We start from the raw sequence: 23,184 nt of genomic DNA, 5'->3' as shown, positions 1-23,184 counted from the left end.
ATTACAGGGTTGTTGTAAGGGTTTAATGACATTTATACATAGAAAGCACTTGTTATGTTCCTGATCCTTTGGGGGTATTATTTAGTTGTTTTTTTTTCTCTCTTAGTTCTGTTAGAGCTGTTCTATAGCATCAGAAGACTTACACACATACACACATATACATATATGTAAACATGCACATATACTTGTGTGTATATATGTATGTATAGCCGTCCATTCCTGACTACCTCAAGGAGAGAGAATCCAAGAGAATTATTTCTTGCCTCAAGATTTCCCAAGGTTGAGGGGCTGGCTGGGAAGGTGGCTTTATGGTAGAATGCTTGTCTTGCATGCATGAGGCCCTGGGTTCGATTCCTCATCACCACATAAGCAGAAAAAGCTGGAAGTGGCACTGTATTGTAGTGGTACAGCTCTAGCCTTGAGCTGAAGAGCTAAGGGATGGCACCCAGGCGCATAGTTCAGGCCCCACAACTGACCAAAAAAAAAGAAAAAAAGATTTCCAGAGTTGGAATTCATATGTAACTAGAGAGTATAATGATTCCACTTCACACCAAGTTTAGACAATTTATGGTGTTCATCAGGTTTATATACTGTGACTTTCTGAGAATTTTTCCTCTCTCTCTCCACCCCCCCTTTTTGATGTGAAATATCTCTATATAGGAATAGTGATAAATAAATAATTAACAAGAAATAGAATGTTGTCATCCTAACCTGTTTCTAAAGCACTCAGATGCCTTATTGTCATTGGAGGTATGTTAGTAGAGGCTAAGGTATGACAATGGAGAGTTATATACCATTTAACACTATTAGTTGCTAAAAATATTTATTACCTTGAAGAACCTTGATAACAAAACTAGAAAATATGTAACATTATGGGTTTAAGTAATTGAAAGCCAGCATAATGTCAAAGATGATGGAATTAAATAATTATTTCATGTGTTATAGTTCTTTTGATAGGTGTGTGATGTTTGAATCAGTAATAAAGACATCATAAATAATGTAGTTATCCTTTAAATTAGTTTTACCTTGGCTCAGCAAAATCACCAATTGTGTTACTACAATCAAGACTTTTTTTTTGTCGGTCATGGGGCCTGAACTCTGGGCCTGGGTGCTGTCCCTCAGCTCTTCAGCTCAAAGCTAGTACTCTACCACTTGAGCTACAACGCCACTTCTGGATTTTTCTTCTGCTTTTGTGGTGCTGAAGAATTGAACCCAGGGCCTCATGCATGCAAGGCAAGCACTCTACCACTGAGCCACCTTCCCAGCTCCCAATCAAGACATTTTTATATTATAGTAACAGGAATTAGTTACAGTCCTGTGACTAATTAATGAACAGGTAGTCAATATAACATGTAATCAACATAAACAAGTGGAATTTGAGGTTAAAAATGGAATACCAGGGGCTGGGAAGATGGCTTAGTGGTACCGTGCTTGCCTTGCATGCATGAGATCCTGGGTTCCATTCCTCAACACCACATAAGCAGAAAAAGCCAGAAGTGGTGCTGTGGCTCAAGTGGTAGAGCTCTAGTCTTGAGCTGAAGTGCTGAGTGATGGCATCTAGGCCCAGCGTTCAGGCCCCATTACTGACCAAAAAAATAAAAAATAAAAAAAAAATAGAATACCAGTTCATACTTGTAAACTAAAAGCTAAGATCTGAGGATTGTGGTTTGAAGCCAGCCCAGGCAGGAAAGTCTTTGAGACTCTTATCTTTAATGAACCACCAAAAAGCTGGAAGTGAAGCTGTGGCTCAAGTGGTAGAGTGCTAGCCATAAGCAAAGAAGCTCAGGGACAGCACCCAGGCCCTGAGTATAAGCTCCAGTACCAGCACCAAATAAACAAAAAACAAAGCCAACAACAACAAAAAATAGCATACTATTTATATTAGTACCTCACCAAATGAAAAACCTTTGTATAATTAAGAAAATAAATATACAATCTATTTAGGAAAATTGTAAAACTGATGCAAGAAATAAGAGAAAAGTAAAATAAGTGGAGAGACCATCCCCATTCATGGATATGAAGACTATATTGTCAAGATGTCAGCTCTTTCCAACCTAATCAATAAACTTAATGCAATATCATTCAAAATCTCAACATGGAATTTTAATTTTAAAGACAAATTTGTTCTGAAGTTTATATGGAGGGGGCTGGGAAGGTGGCTCAGTGGTAGAGTGCTTGCCTTGCATGCCTGAGGCCCTGGGTTCGATTCCTCAGGACCCCATAAGCAAAAAGAAAAAAGCCGGAAGTGGCGCTGTGGCTCAAGCGGTAGAGTACTTGCCTTGAGCTGAAGAGCTGAGGGACAGCTCCCAGGGCCAGAGTTCAAGCCCCACGACTGACCAAAAAAAAGAAAAAAAAAAAAAAGAAAGCCAGGTATGATGGCTCTTGCCTGTAATCCTAGCACTTGTGAAGCTAACACAGGAGGATTCTGAGTTCAAAGTTACATAGTGAGTTTAAGGCTAGCCTTGGTTACATGATGAGGCTGTATCAGACAAATAAAGACAATTTTTTTTGCAGATACCTCAGCAAAGAAGAGACATAGTTGTCAAATAAGTGTATGAGAAGATGCTCCACATCATTTGTCATTAAAACATGTACATCAAACAACAATGAATTCTACTGACTTATTAGGATGGCCCAAATCCAGAACACTGACAGTGCCAAATATTGGTGAGGATGTGGAGCTGCAGGGAATGCAAATGGTGCAGACACTTTGGAAGAGTTTAATGTATTGTTGTTTTTAATACTGAGAATGCTCTTCTCATATGACCTAGCAATTGTGCTCCTTGGCTGAGCTGAAAATTTTATGTCTGCAGAAAAACTTGCACATTGATGCTTATAGCAGCTTGAGTCACTATTGCTATGAGATTACTTATGAAGTGAGAAAAATTAGAGAAACCTTAAACACAGATGCCTAAGCAAAAGAAGATGATCTGAAAAGGCTGTATAGTACATGATTCTAACCATATGGCATACTGGAAAAGACAGAACTATGGAGACTGAAAAGATCAGTGCTTATCAAGGAGTAGAGACAAGGAGATGAAGAAGCAGAGCACAGACGAATTTTAAGGAAGTGAAATTACTCATTCTATAGTAGTGCATTACATGTCATGATGTATTTGTCTAAGTTTATAGAATATGCAACACCAAGAGTAAATATTAGTGTTTATGTATGTGTGTGTGTTGGTACCGGGGCTCAAACTCAGAGTCTGGGCACTGTCAGCTTTTTTGCTAAAGGCTTACCAGTTGTAGTAGATGAACTACTTTGGTGGGGATGTAGATAGTGGGAAAAGGCTATGCATGTTTTAGGGAAGGAGTTCTATAGAAAATCTTTGTCCTTGGGCTGGGAAGGTGTCTCAGTGGTAGAGTGCTTGCCTTGCATGCCTGAGGCCCTGGGTTTGATTCGTCAGCACCACATAAGCAAAAAGAAAAAAGCCGGAAGTGGCGCTGTGGCTCAAGTGGTAGAGCGCTAGCCTTGAGCTGAAGAGCTGAGGGACAGCGCCCAGGCCCACGACCAGACGAAAAAAAAAAGGTAAAAAAGAAAATCTTTGTCCTTTCTCTCTTTTTTCTGTGAACCAAAAACTACTCTTAAAAATACAGTCTTTTAAAAAGCCGATTTTATTTGAAGTACATTATCTAAGTAATAATGTAAATGAAAACAAATAGCACATTCTATATAACCCCATATGTAAAGTCCAGAAAGTGCAAACTAATCTACAGATTACAAGTTTCTGGGGGAGGAGTAGTAGGAATGAATTACAGTGAGGCATGAGAAATCTTTGGAGGTGTTAGATATGTTCATTGTTTGTGAACAGTGTTGATTGTGAAAGTGTTTACACAGGTGCACACATATATCAAAACTTTTCATTGAACACTGTGTAGCCTATTGCATAACAATTATGTCTAGAGCTATAAAAACTAGAGCTCTGTTTTCAAAATATTGTTCTTCTAGATATTAAAAATTAAGTTTAAAAATCCAATCAAGGCAACTCAATGGAAAATGTCTTCTCAATGAGGGGTAACTAGATAGCTACATGAAAAAGAATAAAGTTAGATGCCTTACAACATGTGCAAAAATGAACTCATAAGATTAAAGAGGTAAGAGGTAAAACTATAAAACTGTTACAAGAAAATAGGCTTTAGAATTATACCCTAGTCTTGTTTTAGATAAGACATTACAAAACACAAGCAAAAACAACAAATAAATGCCTCATTAAAATGAAAAAAAAATGTATTTCAAATGTTGTCATCAAGGAAGAGGAGAAGGTACAGAATTTGAGATAATTTTTTGCAAATCATATATATTAAAGGACTGATAGCCAGAATACATAAAAATCTTAAACTGGGCACAGGTGATTCATGCCTGTAATCCTAGTTACTCAGGAGGCTGAGATTTGAAGATCTTTGTTCAAAACCATCTGAGGTAGAAAAATCCCTGAGACTCCTATCTCCAGTTAACCAACAAAAAGCTGGAAGTGGAGCTGTGGCTCAAGTAGTAGAACATTATCCTTGAGCAAAAACTCTCAGACTTAGCACCTAGGCACTGAGTTCAACAGGACTGGCTAAATACATACATACATACATACATACATACATACATACATACATACATACATACAAGCATCTAGACTGGTCTGGGAAACAGGAAAAGGGGAGGAAGGGAAATGATGAAGGGGTGTTAATAACTGATCATGATGCATTGTTTACATAAATGTACAAAGCAAAATGAAAAAAATTATTTGTACTGGGGGGTAGGAATGAGCAAAAGATATCTATATCTATATCTATATCTATATATCTGGGTGCCAGTGGCTCATGCCTGTAATCCTAGCTTCACAGGAGACTGATAACTGAGGATGGAGTTTAGAAGCCAGCCTAAGCAGGAAAGCCCATGAGACTCTATCTCCAATAAACTATTCAGAAAAAGCCAGAAGTGATGTTGTGTGTGTGTGTGTGTGTGTGTGTGTGTGTGTGTGTGTGTGTGTGTGTGTGTGTGTGTGTGTGTAATATATGTATATAACCAATGAAATGGTATTCAATTAGTCATTAGAGAAATGCAAATGGAAATTAAGAAGTACTGTTTCATACCCACTGGGATGACTAAAATAAAAAGATGAACAATAACAAATGTTGGAGAGGATGTTCAAGAATTGGAATCTTGATATATTTCTGGGGGAAATGTAAAATTGTGCAGTTATATTAGAAAACATTATGATAGTTCCTCAAAGAACTACTCAACACAGCAGTTCTACTCTTAGGTGTATATATATATATATATATATACACATATATCTCCAAAAGAATTAAAAACACATGCATGTGAAAACTTATATGCAAATGTTCAGTTATAATTCTTAGAGAATAAGTGGAAAATATGTCTATCAATCAATGAATGGATGGATAAACAAGTCATGGTATAGCCACAAAAATGAATGAAATATTCATATGTTACAATATGTATGGACCTTGAAAACATATTAAATGAAAAAAAACAGGCACAAAAATCCACATATTATATGATTCTATTGGTGTAAAGTGTCAAGTTTAGGAAATTCTATGTAGTTGCCAGGGCTGAAGGAAGAGTGAAATGAGAGTGGTTGCTAATAGGCACAGGTTGTCTTTTTGTGGGGAGAAGGGAAAAAAATGTTCTGAAACTATTACTTAGTTTCAGAAACATCATGATCAAATAATGGTTGCACAACTTATTGAATATACTAAAAAATAAAAAGGCAAAATATATAGTATAATTAAAGAATTTTAGTTTGAGACACATTCTTACCATATTGCCCAAGCTGGCTTCAAGATAGAGATCCTCCTGTTTACATCTGTGCTGGGATTACAGGTATATACCACCATGCCAAGCTCAAGAATTTACATTTTTATGTATGTATGTATGTATGTATGTATGTATGTATGTATGTATGTATGTATGTATGTATGTATGTATTTATTGCTTGTCATGGGGCCTGAACTCCAGGCCTGGGCACTGTCCCTCAGCTCTTCAGCTCAAAGCTAGTGCTCTACCACTTGAGCCACAGCACCACTTCTGGCTTTTTCTGCTTATGTGGTGTTGAGGAATCGAACCCAGGGCCTCATGCATGCAAGGCAAGAATTCTACCACTGAGCTACCTTCCCAGCCCCAAGAAATTTACATTTTAAATACGAAGTATTTAAAAGTGAAGTTTTTGGGTGTTTTGTTTGTTTGTTTGTTTGCAGTCATGGAGCTTGAACTCTGGGTCTGGGCTCTGTCCCTCTGCTCTTCAGCTGAAGTCGAGCACTCTACCAGTTGAGCCACAGTGCCACTTCCAGTTTTCTGGTGGTTTTCTGGATTTTCCTGCCTGGCTTTGAACCACAATCCTCAGCTCTCAGCCTCCTGAGTAGCTAGGATTACAGGTGTGAGCCACCAGTACCCGGCATAAAAGTGAAGTTATTTTTACAGTTACTAAATTCTTACTAAATAATTTTATAAAATCAAAATTGTTCTAGCATTCAGTGTCAATGTATTTCCAATATATATCCGTATCATGCGTCACTCATGGGTATATTTAACAGAAGTGTGGATTACTTAATAGTACAAAATGTTTCTTTTGACATGTTGTAGCTGTAAATACCATGCTTACTAGGGGAGTATATCCAGAACCATAAATTTGAACAGGAAGAAACGCAAGAAAATGAATACTCAGCAGTACTGGGAAATGAAATCTCATTGTACAAGACACACCCAGCACTACTTGGAAATCTCATTGTGCAAGAATCAGTTGCATTCATGCTTTGTCAGAGGAAGGATTTGATAATTTGGTAATTTGATGCATTTTTTCTCACCATTAATGCATTTTTCATTGCTCAAGTCCTATGCAAATACCAAATTAATGTGGCTCATCAGTGGCATTTAGATGAAATCCTTTCTCATTTTATGGACATTGAATAATATATGTTCTGCTCTTAGGCATGCAAGAATGAGTTAAAGTTTTGAGTCTCATGTCAGTGCTAAGCACTCATGGGTTCTTTAATAAGATTTGTATGAGTATTGAGGGTTTGTATTGAGCCAGGTCCCCTGTGGGGGGCTTAGGGGTTTAGTTCAGGGTGTTGAAGCTAGACAGGGTTGCTAGGCTTAGTGGTACATTCTGAGAAATTTATCTATTAGTGAGCAGAATGCTAGGGCAGATACAAAAATTAAGGTCATTTGCTATTTAAAGGCCTAAGATAGTCGAGGACAATTTTGGTTCATGACTTAGAACATTCCATCTCTCTGTCACAATGTTCTAGTCAGCCAAGGTCAAGCAGCTTGCAGGAACTGTAATACAGATGCAGTTTCTTTAGAGAAATTTAGTTTGCAGGAGGAAGATCAGGATTCCTAGAACATAGTGAACAGGGCCAAAGATAAATGCTTTCTATCTTTTAAGTTATTTTTACCCTCAATTATTTATCAGTTCAACTTGCTTAAATGAATTGCTTTATATAAAAGATGATCTTGGCCCTAAATCTACTGTTCAGGAAGAATGTGAGAGGCTTGGCCTGCAATCCAGTCCACGTGTGCAGTTTATGATTTATCCTGGCAGTTTAAATGTTCTTATCTGTTAGTGCTCGCTATTTGAGAGACCAGCAATCAGCAAGGAGGTGTTTGATTCACTGAGATAGAAATCTGTTAGGTTGCAACTTGTTTGTGTGGGTTGATACTTTCTTAGTTGATGAAGACTTGTTTGTGCATGACAGTTCTAGGAAGAGACCCTAGAGTGTCTCCAGAGGTTTGCTGTAGCTGTAGTTGAGCTACTCTTTGTAGGTAGTAAGTGAGCGCTCAAAAACCACAGCCTCCAGACTCTGTGAGTTCCCTGATTCAGTTTTATGTCTCTGTGGCCTTTGGGCAACTTGCTTAACTCATTCTCTGCTTCAGTTTCTTCATCTGTACAAGGATAATAAGAATATTTTAATTAAGCCAGGTGTGGTGGTACATATCTCTAATCCCAATACCCAGGAGACAAAGACAGGAAGAACATGAATGAGTTTAAGGCCAGCCTGGGCTACATAGTGAGATCCTGCCTCCAAAACCCAAGGACTTGGGATGTAGCTCTGTGCCAGAATGCTTTTTTAGCATGCATAAGATCCTGTGTTCAATACCAAACTGCAAAGGAAAAAAATAAGATTCTTGTGACATTTAAATGAATAATAGATATAAAGTTGAGAGTGCCTGGCACATAAGAGCTAAGGATCTTAATAAATGCTACTCAACACAAAACTTCAGAGGCAAATGTATATAAAATTCTATGTGTAGTTACAGAATGGATGGCGATTACAGATCATTGGGAAATTTTATCTTGGAGTTTGTTCTAGATCTAAATAAATGATTTGTAGTCAGGTAAACCAGTTTGAATGTAGTCAACAATCCTTTCCTTCCTCTTGAATAGGAGACGTTACAGCTGTTTTGAATAAGCTCTGTTTCTCTGAGCTCCATAAGGTATAATATGTCTTTTTAATTTTTATAACATGCTGCTATTAAGTAATAGTATGATAAAGTTATATGATGTGTGTGTGTGTGTGTGTGTGTGTGTGTGTGTGTGTGTGTGTGCGCGTGCGTGCTCACACATTCTCGGGTGTGCGTGCGTTTGTGCCGGTTCTGGGCTTAAACTCAAGGCCTAGGTACTGTTTTTTGAGCTTTTTTTCTCTCTCTCTTTCTCAAGGCTAGCACTCTATCACTTGAGCTACAGCTCCACTTCTGGCTTTTTTGGTGGTTAATTGGAGATAAGTCTTACAGGCTTTCCTGCCTATGATGGCTTAGAACTGAAATCTTCAGATCTGAGCCTCCTGAGTAGCTAGGATTACACGTATGAGCCACCAGTGCCTGGAAAAGCTACATGATTTTATCCAAAATGCCACAAAGGACTTTTTAGTAAATTGTCTTTCTTGACTATACAAGCCTGCTAGAAAAAAGGTAACTAACTTGTAGCTACTTCTTTAACCCTCACTCTTTCTTCACACTGCAAATATTCTTATTATAAAAAGAATAATGTTTTCATGTTTTGAAGGACTCTGGACAGTTGTTAATTAAGCTATGATTCTAGCTCAGACATTGGTTATGGGCATAATTTTTTTTTCCCCTTTCCAAACTATTCTCACTTGCCTTAAAGGAACCTGCCTCTCTTTGATAACTTGATCTACAAATTCACTTTGTACTTAGGATTTTTTTAATATATAATTTTATTATTATTAAGGTGTTGTACAGAGGGGTTATCATTTCACAATTCGGGTAATGAGTACATTTCTTTTCTTTTCTTTACTTTTTTTTTTGCTGGTCGTGGGGCCTGAACTCTGGGCTTGGGCACTGTCCCTCAGCTCTTCAGCTCAAAGCTAGCGCTCTACCACTTGAGCCACAGCGCCACTTCCAGCTTTTTCTGCTTATGTGGTGCTGAGGAATCGAACCCAGGACCTCACGCATGCAAGGCAAGAATTCTACCACTGAGCTAGTTTCCCAGCCCCTGTACTTAGGAATTTTAATAATAGTTCTCAAATCTTAAGACAGACTGTACTACCATCATAACTCCTATTCGAAGTCATTTCATTATGGTGAGATCATGATTTAAAGAAATTTATTGTTACTGTAAAGGGAATGTACAGACACCGCTTCCCTTGCTCTGGAGATCATGATTTTTAAAGGTTTAGACAATCATATTGTCTGGTTAGTTTTAACAAAGTATCATTTGTTTTCCTCCAGTTAAATTTTTATGATTATCAAGGGTGTGTGTGTGTGTGTGTGTGTGTGTGTGTGTGTGTGTGTGTGTGTGTTAGTTATAATAAAAAGTAGCATACCCTGCTAAAGTATCATTTGTTTTCCTCCAGTTAAATTTTTATGATTATCAAGGGGGTGTGTGTGTGTGTGTGTGTGTGTGTGTGTGTGTGTGTGTGTGTGTGTGTGTGTGTGTGTGTGTGTGTGTGTGTGTGTGTGTGTGTGTGTTAGTTATAATAAAAAGTAGCATACCCTGCTACACACTGCCCCCTGTCTGGTAACCCTGCTCTAAAGACATCTGTGTTTTACTGTTTTATTTCTTTTTTTAAATTTTATTATCTTTAGTTGTACAAGGGAGTTGCCATTTAACAAAGCAGTTTATGAATACAATGCATCTTGGTCAGTGTCACCCCTTTCAACATTGTTACCCAGCCCTCCCAACCCATCCCTCCCCTCACTTTTCTTAATTTTGTAGGATGTACATTGAATTCCTTTCTAACTTTTTTATTGTTATTATAAAGGGTGATGTACAGAGGGGTTACAATACATAAGTCATGGGAAGTGTAAATTTCGTTGTGGACAGTATCACCCTACATTGAATCCTTGACTGCATTCTTCCTACTTCAACTCTTTTTATTTCTTATGGTCATCTTTCTAAACAACATGCTTCTATGGCTATATTTTGAATTTAAGACCTCAGAGAAAACTTAGGTTTTATCTATTGACTTCCTTCAATGGAAGCTGAACTCTTGTTGTACTATGCTTTCATTTATCTTTCAAATTTGGACTGGTTTTGGTTAATTAGTTAAAAGGCAATTTAGTATCACTGCTAAGAGCAAGGGCTATGGACTCAAATTCCAGCATCACCACCCACTACATTTGTGTGTTTTTGAGCAAGTTTGAAAATCTGATTGCCAGTTTCTCAGCCAAGTTGGTTTCTTATAGACCTGATTGTCTTCCAAAATTAGTCCCCACAACAAGTATTGAGAGATAGTACTTTTTTTTTTTTTTTGCCAGTGCTAAGGCCTGGGCACTTTTGCTCAAGGCTAGCACTTCACCAATTAAGCCAGAGTGCCACTTTCTCCCTTTTATGTTTACGTGGTACTGCAGAATCGAACCCAGGGCTCCATGCATGTTAGGCAAGCACTCTACCACTAAGCCACTTTCTTAGCCCTGAGAGGTGGTACTTTTAAGAGGTGAGTAGGTCATGAGAACTCTGTGCTGATCAACAGAGTTAATCAGGGAATAGATCCCTTATGAAAGGATGAGTTTGTTCCCCTTCTATTTCTCTGCCTTTCTCCTTCCCCTTCTCCACCCATACACAATGACTTCTGTCATCTTCTGACAAGGTCTTCAGGTCTTCATTAGGTACTGGGTATTCATCTTGGACTTCCTCTAGAAGTGTGAGAAATACGTCATTTTTCTTTAGAAATTATTCAGCCTAAGTTACTTAATAATATGAAGCATCTGGAATGTCTTGCACAGTTCCTTATAAATAAATTCCAGCTGTCATGATCATCCACATCTTTATCATCTGTCGACTTACAGTATCGCACTCTTCTTTTAGCAGATGAGACTGCGGTGGCAATTTTAGCTAGGTTGGGCTGGTCAGCAGCCAATCTCTTTTGCATGTTTTGCCTGGTAAGCTTTATGCTGTGGATAATCAGAGAATTTGTAACTCCTAGTTACAAACTCTAGTTGAGCAGGCTGTTTTCTTCTACTAGAGACACCAAACAGGTTTTCTTTTCTGGAGTAGTCGCTGAGGGAGTGAACAGACTCTGTCCCTGAAAGTAAATGCTGGAGAAACTCTGAGCATGGGGAGAGCATGGAGGACCATTATATAGGCATTAGTGGAGAAGATGACTTCTGATGTATTCCTTCATAGAAAGCCCTTTGAAGTAGCTTTATTGGGTCCTAGTCCTTCAGTTGAAACTAAACTGCTCTTGTACCTTTAAAGGGTTCCCCAGTTTAGATGTACTGACAAGAAGTTATAAAAGAAGCATGGCTATGGAAATGATTCTTCAGAGAAAGGCTTTTCCCAGATAGTTTAGGATAAATTTAGAGGCTTCCACTTAAATGGCTGAGCACTGATAGGCAAATCATTTAATTTCTACTGAGCTTTAGCTACTTTAGCTTAGTTCTTTAGAGGACTGAATAAAGTAGTATATATAAACTACCACACATTCGTTGACACACCAGGTGATTAGCAAATGTTAACTTTCCTTTCCCCTTACATGATGTTTATCCATGTTTTTAGTTGCTGATCATTATTGATTGTGATTTTGATTCTTGGTCTTGCTGCTACCTATATGTACAAAGTTTATGAAGTTAAAAAATGGTGAAAAGCCACTGAGGGTAAAAAGAGGTGTACATAAATGGTTGTAGAGAAAAGGATACTTGAAAGGGCTATAATTAAGCCCTTTTGCCTACAGTCCTAGCTACTCAGGAGGCTGAGTAACTTCCAGATGCTTCTTTTATTTAGTCTAGCCTCTTTTCTGGCTACCTCAACACCTGTAGGTAGGTAGTTCTCAAGAAATTCTTCTAATACTTAAAGTTCAATCTGTCCTACAACTCCTGTCTTAAACATCGTCTACTGTGCGAAAATAGTTTTCTGGATGAGGTAGGCAGATTTTATCATTGCTTTCTGCATGGTCACTACATGCCAGTGCTATGAACAGAAGTTAAAAAATATTTTTCAAGCCTCTTGAGTGATTCACAGCTACCAAATAGCCTTTGGAGTGGCAAGTATAATTTACCCATTGCTGAGTTGCTAAATAGCAACATATACCCATCAAATTACTGAGACTTTGTGAAATAATATTTTTCATTTTAATCTAGGTTTTGAGTATTAATATTTAATTTAAGGTTATTAGAGAAATACTAACTCATTACAGAGCAAAGATGTCTTGAAAAGAGACCAAGATTGAATGGAAATGCTAGTTGGGACCATCAGAAAGGACCATTAGACCATTATCAATCTCTACAGAAAATTTTTTTTTTTTTGGTGTTTTCCATTGTAAACATTTAATCATTGCAGCCATTTACATTCTGTGTTATTATAATACCTCTGTTTTACTTTATATGCAGTAAGTCCTTTTTATTTTAGTTAATTAATTTGTGTTGTTCCTGGCATAAATTTATTTGTGCCTGGTCCTAGGGCTTGAACTCAGGGCCTGGACACTGTCCCTGAGCTTTTTTGCTCAAGGCTAGCTCTGTATGACTTGAGCCACAGCTCCACTTCTGGCTTTTTTTGGGGGGGGTAGAGGGGTCCAATTGTGGGGCCTGAACTCTGGGCCTGGGTGTTGTCCCTCAGCTCTTCAGCTCAAGGCAGCACTCTACCACTTGAGCCACAGGAATCAAACCTAGGGCCTCATGCATGCAAGGCAAGTGCTCTACCACTGAGCCACCTTTCCAGCCCTCACTTCTGGCTTCTTTTGGTGCTTAATTGGAGATAAGAGTGTTACAGACTTTCCTGCCCAGTCAGGCTTCTAACTGTGAGCCTCAGATCTCAGTCTTCTCAGTAGCTAGGATTATAGGCATGAGCTCCTGGCACCCAGCTTCTTATTTTTTTAATTATTTATTATTTAATTATTATTACCATTATTATTATTATTTGCAGTACTGAGGATTGTACTCAGGGCCTTGTATATGCTAGGCAAGTGCTTTACATCCCCAGCCCACAGGTTTCTTAGGTATGAAACCTAACTACTTCCTGTGAACTATTTGCATCTTCCTTGGTTATACAATGAGACTTGGTGTTTGATCTCAGAATGAATTAGGGTACAAAGAGGATCTGTATAGGGAAATTGGAATGGAAGTGTTGTGGTATTTGAGAAAAATTTCTCAGACATGACTCAGAAAGAGTATATAAGTACATCCTAAAGTCATATATTATTTATTTATTTAGTGCTGGTCCTGTGGCTTGAACTCAGGGCCTCGTATTATACTTAAGCTTTTTTTTCCCCTCCCTTAAGGAAAACCATGAGCTTAATTGGAGATACGAGTTTCGTGTACTTTTCTGCTTAGGCTGGCTTTGAACTTCAGTCCGCAGGTCTCAGTTTCCTAGGAAGCTAGGATTAGAGACATGAGTCACTGGCACCTAGCTAAAAATATCTTAACTTATCTGTTTTTAAATTTGATCAGAACACTAGCCTAACTTCATCCTTTGTTAATTATTATTATAATTGTATTGAGGCATGGTTCAGTGATAAGAGTGCTTGCCTTAGCATGCATGAAATCCTTGGTTAAATCCCTAGCACTGAAAAAAATAAAAAAATAAAGAAATGATTGCTTATTTGAAGTGAGTGTTAGTAAAACCCATAAAGTGATAGTAAAACCCATAAAAAGAATAATACTTACAGGTAAAAAAATATTTTCTGAAGAATCTTAAGAAAAATATCCCGTGGCTTCTTTCCCTTACCCCATAGAAATAGAAGGGGCATATGGTCTTTTACCTGCTACCTAGTAGGAGAGCTACTAAGTGATCTATTTAAAGATAGATCACTTAGAGATGTAGAGTCTCTCACCCTCTCATTGTGGTAAACAGAGAATAGAGGGCTGCCTTCTTGAGAAATCCAGGAGCAATCTGTGGCTGGCCAGCTACTCCTATAGCAAGAGCTACACAGGAGGTTAACTGTGTTGGAATTTACAAAGGATATGCTAGTGGAGTGTGACCTGCAGATCAGAGGCAGGCCTAGTGGAAGAGAGAAGTAATCTGGAGCTGTTGGACTTCAATCAGGTAGAATCGCTAGAAGGGCAGTGAAGGTCCAGCAGTGAGTCTTTTGAGTGATAGCTAACAAGCCAGAAGGAACTTGGAGATGAGACTTGAAGCACTGACTAAGTAGAGCTGAGGAAAAGTCTGCTTCAAACACCTTGAGACTGTTGGCAGGACCACTCAAATTGGAATTTTCTTGTGTTTCTTTTCTTATTCTTCCTCTTTGGCATGCCCAACAGCTTGGAATAGGGAGAGGTTTGAGGGAAAGAAGAGAGGCAGTTCCATCCTTGGAACTGGGGAAAAGATTTGAATTACTAAGTGAAGACTGGTTTGTTACATAGAAAGAACATATGCTTTTATGTTACTGAACACTGACAAAAAGAATAATGGGCGCCTGCTGAAGTACTCAAATGGTAAAGAGGAAACCGTTTCTTATTTTATGCATTTTGAGAGCAAGTTAAGGCAAGCAGTTGTATTTGATCATATATTACTTAGTGCTTGTTAAATAAACACTGAAACACTTTTTCATCTTAATACAGACCTGATATCCTATAAGATGACTCATTTATTTAATACTATTATAGTTATTTGTACTTAATATTTATTTCTCTCTTAATATTTGTTTCTTTTCTTTAGATTTTCATAGAGTCAGAACCAGAGGTATAATGTCAAATTACTTATTATTTTTCATTGTAAAAGATAGTATACTCTCAGAAAACATAAAGGATATGTATAGTTTTATAATAATTATACAATAAGTACCCAGTAACTCATCCAGAGTGAAAATTGTGCACTAATGCTGGCAGAATGGCTCAAGTACTAGAGTGCTTGCCTCCTAGCAGGTGTGAGGCCCTGAGTTCAAACCCCAGTACCACACACACACACACACACACACACACACACACACACACACACACACACACACACACACACTCCCTCTAGTGTATCAGTCAATTTCTGTAGCAACTATATCAGTCAATTTCTTCCCAGACCCTAAGCAAATAGTCATTCCTTACTTAGTGGATCCAAACGATTATGGTCTTTTCATAAGAGGTAACCACTATCCTGATTTCAGTGGCTATTTCTTTGCAATTTGATCACTCGGGTATATACACATAAGCATGCCTGCTATTAATTGATTGATTGATTGATTGATTAACTAATATTTTTTGAGACCAGGTCTCCCCATGTATCCCAGATTGACTACAGATGGAGGATCCTCATATCTTATCCTCTCAAGTGCTGGGGTTGCTGTTGTGCATTACCAGGCTGGGTTCCGTTTTTTAAAGAATTGACTTCCTTTCTAGATTAGAAGTTGCTTAAAATTACAGATATTAAGATAAATGCAGTCATAGGGGATATTTAATTTCATTAAAATTCAGCTACATATATACAATTGCTGTGCTGTTACAATTAGGCATTGCTTTGAGCTTTGATTCATATTTGTTACCAGTTTATTCCAACTTTCCCCCTATTCATCAGTGTGGATTATACAGTTTCACTAATATATTTTAAAAATGTTTATTACATCCAATGGAATAACTACATATGAAAGTTACCAAGTAATAATATCCCTTCCCCTCTTTTTCTTTCTTCCAGCATGGGTAGGTTCTCTTTCCATGGGGATGATTTTCTTTTGCTGCCCTATAGTCAGCGTCTTCACAGATATTTTTGGCTGTCGGAAAACAGCTGTTGTGGGTGCTGCTGTGGGATTCATTGGACTCATGTCCAGTTCTTTTGTCAGGTAAGAACTTGATTTCTCCCTGTGCTTTTGAAGAACTGTTAAAACACCTCTTCCTTTTCATTGCTTAAAATGTTAAGTACTTTACAACTTGTACTGTTCTTTATATCAGCAAATTAGAACTTGAGAATTTGAATGCTTTTGTTAGCAATTTGTAAGATTTAGCTGTCACTAGGATATATATGTATTCCCTGGTGCTAAGAAACATGTTTCTCCTTTTGTCTTTTTCTACCCACATAAAAATCTTGAAAGAATAATTTATAACTGTGAGTTATGTAGAGCAATGGCTTTAAGTTAAGGTCAGCTTGTCTTAGACATATCTTTTTTTTTTTTTTTTTGGGGGGGGGTCCAGTCATGGGGCCTGAACTCTGGGCCTGGGCGCTGTCCCTCAGCTCTTCAGCTCAAGGCTAGCGCTCTACCACTTGAGTCACAGCGCCACTTCCTGCTTTTTTTTTTCTTTTTACTTATGTGGTGCTGAGAAATCGAACCCAGGGCCCCAGGCATGCAAGGCAAGCACTCTACCACTGAGCCACCTTCCCAGCCCTAGACATATCTTTTCTTAGGGTTACAGTAGTGTTTTGTGCTGTTTATTTGCTTGGTATAAAAATTTCAATAGAAGCAATTCAATATGTCAGTTATGTATATAATGCATCTTGATCAGTGTCACCTTTTTATAATTTTTCCCTGAACCATCCCATCAAGTTACCTAGTTTCATTATCACATGTGTACATTGAATTTGATGACTGAATTGAAACCCCTTTGTACCACTTAAAGATAATAAAACTAAAAGAAATAGAAACAAGCTTTTTAAAGTAATTTCTAGGCACAAAATTTTTTATCTGTGCTTTAAAAATGAATATGTTAGGCTCATGCCTTTAATTTTAACTACTCAAGAGGCTGAGATCTAACATGATGGTTTGAGATAAGCTCAGGCTGGAAAGTACGTGAGACCCATCTCTAATCTCACACACACACACACACACACACACACACACACACACACACACACACACACACACACAAACATGCTAAAATATTTAAATACCATGATAAAACGAAGTGGTCAAATGTACATTAAAATAATTTCAGCCAGGAGCTTAGTGTCTTAAACCTGTAATCCTAGCTACTCAGGATGCTGAAATTTGAGAATTAAAGTTGAAGTCAGCCCAGGCAGAACAGTCTGAAAGATTCCATCTTCAATTAACCAGTAAAATGCTGGACTGGAAGAATGACTCAAGTGGTAGAGCACCAGCCATGAGCAAAATTGCCTAGCAAGTGTGCTGTGAGTTTAAACCCAGGTGTAAGCACAAAATCAAGAACAGAACAAATAAATGAAACTTTTGTGTTTTTTTTGTTGATTTTTTGGGGGGAGGGGAGCACGGCAGGTAGTCCTGGAGCTTAAACTCTGGGCCTATTCACTATACCTGAGCTTTTTTTGCTCAAGCCTAGCATTCTGCCACTTGAACCACAGTGCCACTTCCAGCTTTTTCTGAATAGTTTATTGGAGATAAGAGTCTCACCATCTTCAGATCTCAGCCTCCTGAGTAGCTAGGATTACTGGTGCCTGGCTAACAAAACTTAATGTTAACTTACTATACATCTACCATAAGATTCTTCTTACAAAGAGCTGATGGGCACATTACTGTAACAGCTCCAGTTCTCCAGTAATACCCTTCCTTGCACCATTAGAACAATCATGAGAAATACCTGTTTAGTATAACTCTCTGGTAGCAGGAAATAAACTTTTTTTTATTTTGAAAATCTTTTTAAAATTTATTTTTTGGTGATACTGGGCTTGGACTCAGGGCCTCATGCTTGCTCTACCACTTGAGCCACCCCGAACTCAAGACAGCTTCTTTTTTTGGTGGGGGCCCTGAACTCTGGGCCTGGGTGCTGTCCCTCAGCTCTTCAGCTCAAGGCTAGCGCTCTACCACTTGAGCCACAGCGCCACTTCCGGCTTTTTTCTTTTTCTTATGTGGTGCTGAGGAATCGAACCCAGGGCCTCATGCATGCAAGGCAAGCGCTCTACCACTGAGCCACCTTCCCAGCCCTCAAGACAGCTTCTTAAGATCATTTCCATTCTGTGTCTAGTTTTTTATCTTAATTTCCTTTTCCTTCTCTATCTAGTTTCATGATGCTTTAGTTGAAAAACATGATTTAATTACTAGGGGAAAAAGTCAAACTTGCAACTCTTGCTTCATTTGTTTTTAAATATTTAGTGTTCAATCAACAGAATCCTTGGTTTTATTTCATCTCCTACCATACAAACTGCTTTCTCAAATCTAAAATGAGCCTCTTTATGTTTTTACTTAACTTAAAATTTTGTTTGAAATTTTTTTTTATTTTTGAAAACGTATTTTCTTAGATTCTATCTTTAAAATGCCTTTCCAGTTTCTTTGTTCTAAACTTTAAGAAAAAAGTTTTGTTTGAAATAGAACTTATTTAGGTAATTCTGTGAGAACATTTGTTTTTAGTTCTTATTTGGTAGCAGTATATCATTTATTGATGGCATATCAGATATCATGTTTGATCTGGAAGCCTCCAGGTACCCTTTGTCTGTACGTGCAGTTCAACCACTTGCTGAGAGTCTCTACATAGGCCTTGGGAGCTAAGGGGGAGGAATGGTATTGCTACCCAAACAGTAAGCAGAACACTTACAGACAGTTGCAATTATTTGGAAGGCTAAGTATGTAGGTAATCTGATAGATTGAAGTATTGCTTTATTTTTCTTCTCTATTATATCCTCTTTAGGGATAGAGAAGTTGTTTTGCTAAGCAGACTATGGGTAACTTGAAGTCATTTTTAACAGTTTTTCATCAAGTGCCTGGTACAGAGGAACTGCTTACTGTGTTTGTTGAATAAAGAGTGGAGATTCAGTAAAGGGTGATCAGAGTGAAGTGAGAGTTATCTGGGAAAGCCTAAAAATAACCCCTGAGCCTGATTTAAAGATGGTGTTAGCTGGAGATTAATTGAAGGGGTAGGGGAATCTGAGAGAGAGGATTGCCAACATACCTTAATTTTATCAGGTTCTAGAGTTCCTTCTGACTACCTCAGCATGTTGCTAGATAAGCGTTATTATCTAAAATGTAATTATTAACCAACTTTATCTACTTAGTTTCTAATAAATTGTTTGCCTTTACTACTGATAGAGCTTTTTGAATTGGACTTTTCAAAAAATTTAATTTCTTTTATTCCTTACCTGAATTGCTTCAAACATGATCCTTTGAAAGAATTATTTTGTACCATTATTTGGTTAAGTTGAAATTCTTTAATTCTTTATTATTCTTTGAGACATAGGTGGCCTTATAAACTGGGATCACGAGTAAAGACACCTAATTCAGTCTTTCTGCAATCAGGATATGATTTCTGGTTATCTTGCACAATGTTGGGAACAGTGTAATACAGGGTAAAGGTTGTTCTACAGTCCTTAGGCCAGCAAAAATGAGGCACAACTGTTCTTCTGTGCAAATGTTCTTGACCTAACTCTGGGGAGACTATTTCAAATGCACCCTTTTCTTTAACTAGGTTTCTTAGTGAAGTGGTCTTGTGAAAATGCTTTGATCACAGTTCTTATCCATGTGTTTCACCAGAAATCCATGAAAGGGGAGAACCAGTTGCCTTAATGGTTATGTTTAGTGCTCGATTCTTTGATTTAAGTTTTTCTCCTCTGTCTTGGTTAACTTATACTTACAGAAAATATGCTTAGCTAAAATGTACTTTTATTATATAAGGTTTTATTCCAAATATAATTAAATAATAAATAATTTAACAATAACAAATAATTAAAAAGCTGCTTTCCATCTTTTTCATCTTTTTACAGTTCCATCGAGCCTCTGTACCTTACTTATGGAATCATATTTGCTTGTGGCTGCTCCTTTGCATACCAGCCTTCATTGGTCATTTTGGGACACTATTTCAAGAAGCGCCTTGGACTGGTGAATGGCATTGTCACAGCTGGCAGCAGTGTCTTCACAATTTTGCTGCCTTTCCTTTTAAGGGTTCTGATTGACAGCGTCGGCCTCTTTTTCACCCTGAGAGTCCTCTGCATCTTTATGTTTGTGCTCTTTCTGGCTGGCTTTACTTATAGACCTCTTGTTTCCAGTGCCAAAGATAAAGAGAGTGAAGGTAGCAGATTCTTCCTTTTTTCCAGGAGAAAGTTCAGTCCTCCAAAAAAAATTTTCAATTTTGCCATCTTCAAGGTGACAGCTTATGCAGTGTGGGCCGTTGGAATTCCAATTGCACTTTTTGGATACTTTGTGCCGTATGTTCACTTGGTGAGTATATATACTTGCTGGTAATTAACATTATCTTCACATATGGGAAAACTTAGAAAAGAAAGCTAGGTCTGGTTGACATTGGCCTCAGACATTACTCTTGTAATTTTGGAGACTTGCAATTAGAGATCTTTAAATACATAATCAATTCATCAGTCAGACAATTAAACAGAGTCTGTTTTATGGAGTGAGTTGATATTTAAAAATCCCCCCCCCCAAAAAAAAACACTACATAAGGACAGCTATCATCTTGGACCAAATTGCATCAATGTAAAACATTTGAAACATCACTTTTTCTGGAAGTAGCTTACTAATCTTTGTCAGGATAAAACCAGTATAATGACTAACATTTTTAACAGAGGATATAGAAATTAGGTAATTAACAACAACAAAAAGCCAGTAACCTTGACACAAAAGAGCATTAAGCTACTTGTGAAATGCTTCTGGGAAAACAATTCCATTCAGAAGACTATTTGATTAATGTCATGTTCTAAACAACAGAAGAGAGCTAGTATCTCATTGGTAATAAGGATTTCAAGAGCTCACACAGTTTATTTTGTTTATTTCAGTTTCAAAGGCAAAATCCACTTCTTTATACTAAATCAAGAATATTCAGTATTAAAGTATTTGCCCTTGGGAAGATTTGCTCAAAAGTGTACATTACATTTCTTCCCCTTTTTTACACTATTTGTAGTGAAAAATGTATGTATTCTTTGACAGATGATAAGTGATAAAAATAATACACTTCATTTTTTCTTTTGTCATGAGAACTTGGGTCTTTTTTAGCTTATAGTCTACTTTGAACATTCATGAAGTTTTTCTTTTAAGACTTTTGGTGATAATTTGTAACATCCATTTGGAGAATTACTGGCATTAAGGGGTCAGCTAGTAACTATATCATAAAACTTCAGCTTATGCTCAATCCACAAAGTAACTAGGCCAAGAAAACATTAAGAGAGGTGGTAGACATGTCCAAAATTTAACAATAATTCAGATTTCTCAGTTCTTACTCTCTTCTTGCCAGGATAGTGGAGAAAGCAATGAAGATGACCAATGGGCAGACATGAGGAAATGCTAGGTTTTAGTACCCTGGGTCACTTGGCATTTTTCAGGGTCAGAGGTACTAGGAAAAATTACCTAGCATTTACCTATAATTTATTTTGTAGTCCTTTTTCATACTTTTAAGAAAATGTCTTCAAAACATCTGGAACCTAATTTTTAATAGCGTGTAGCTCTAACAAGGAAGAATTACCTTTACTAACCTATCTTAGCTTCTTAGTCAAGAAAACATTTACGAGTCCTTTAAGATATTGAGACTTTTTTTTTTTAAATAGGGATTTTACTGTATAGCTCAAACTGTTCTTGAGCTGTGCTATCTAGCCCAGGCTGGCTTCAAATTCCTTCCATCTTAATCTCCTGAATGCTGGGATTACAGTAGTGTGAAACTACACTCAGCTTTTTTTCTTCCCTCTTTTGTGCAAAAGGTGAACACACTCAGAGAAATCAGTATCTCTGCTAACACCAGCCATTTATTAAGGGGACAGGTGGTGACAGGTGATTAGATGATTGTCTTGTTATTTCTGGTTATGTATGTGTAATTTTTTTTTTCTTGTCCTGAAGCTTTACTCAGGGTCTGGGCACTATCTCTGGGCTTCTTTTGCCAAAGGTTTGCACTCTACCACTTGAGCCACAGTGCCACTTCCAGCTTTTTTGAGTCATTTATTGGAGATAAGAATCTCATGGACCTCCCTGCCTGGAATGACTTTGAACTGTGCTCCTCAGATCTCAGACTCTCGAGTAGCTAGGATTACAGGTGTGAGCTACTGGCACCTGGCTAGGAATTTTCTCTTTTTCTAACTATTATGTCACTGAAAGCCAGATTGTAGAGGAAACACTAGACCATTACATACTATGCAGCTTGTTAAATCTTGTCTCTATTAGATGCAAGGAGTTTGTTACTTGGTTAAAATTTAAAGTTTAGATGTGGGTACTTCATGGATGCCAGTTTCCTCCTAAAATGTCTAGACTAGGAGATGATGTTCAATTCGTTTTCAGTGCTTGTCTGTTGGAAGGGACACATGGGACATGTTCTGAAAGAGCATGAAGCCTAATAACTGCAATAATAAAAACTGTTGTGCTGGGTGCTACTGTCTCATGTCTGTAATCCTAGCTACTCAGGAGGCTAAGATCTGAGGACTGGGTTAAAGCCAGCCTGGGCAGGAAAGGCCGTGAAACTCCTCCAGTTAACCACCAGAAAACCAGAAGTGGTGCTGTGGCTTAAAGTGGTAGAGTACTAGCCTTGAGCAAAAAGGCTAGGGACAAGTGCCCAGGCCTTGAGTTTAAAAACAAAAAGTGTAGTGGTTTATAAAGCCCTTTCACATAATTCTCTTATCTAATTTTTATAGCAATGCAAAATATTATCCATATTTTCTCAATGAAAAGATGAAGGCACTGAAAGATTAAGTAATTTAATCAAGGCCACAGAAGTAGTGACTGATATAGTGTGGTATTTATATGTCAGAGGAAGCGTTATATATGGGCTTAAGGGTGGAGATTCTAGGGTTAGACAGATCTGGGTTTTAATCCTGGTTTTGTCCCTTATTAGTTACATACCTTAGACATCCTCTCTAAATTCCAGTTTCTTCTATCTATAAAATAGAGATAATCCCACTTTTACAAAGTTGTTTTAAGGATTAGAGAAAGTGAACATAAAACATACATCTCAATTTGTAAAGACAA

At 37.7% G+C, this 23,184-nt stretch overlaps 1 protein-coding gene across 4 annotated transcripts in view; it reads left to right on the top strand.

The window, feature by feature from the left end:
• The window catches only part of Slc16a10 (solute carrier family 16 member 10), a 105,085-nt gene that overhangs the window by 46,645 nt on the left and 35,256 nt on the right, over window positions 1-23,184 (top strand). For all 4 annotated transcript variants that reach the window (XR_011369377.1, XM_070010620.1, XM_070010621.1 and 1 more), the window contains exons 2-3: window positions 16,029-16,173; window positions 19,992-20,445. Coding sequence is in view for 3 of the 4 variants with exons in the window: in XM_070010620.1 (XP_069866721.1) it covers window positions 16,029-16,173; window positions 19,992-20,445 (599 nt within the window). In the remaining variant the exon portion in view is untranslated. The remainder of the gene's footprint in view (window positions 1-16,028; window positions 16,174-19,991; window positions 20,446-23,184) is intronic.

This window comes from Dipodomys merriami, unplaced genomic scaffold, assembly GCF_024711535.1.
Source record: "Dipodomys merriami isolate MVZ:Mamm:240054 unplaced genomic scaffold, mDipMer1.0.p SCAF_8, whole genome shotgun sequence".
In the NCBI taxonomy this organism is placed as follows: Eukaryota; Metazoa; Chordata; class Mammalia; order Rodentia; family Heteromyidae; genus Dipodomys; species Dipodomys merriami.
Note: the sequence above shows the minus strand (reverse complement) of the source record. Positions and strands in the feature narration are given on the sequence as shown.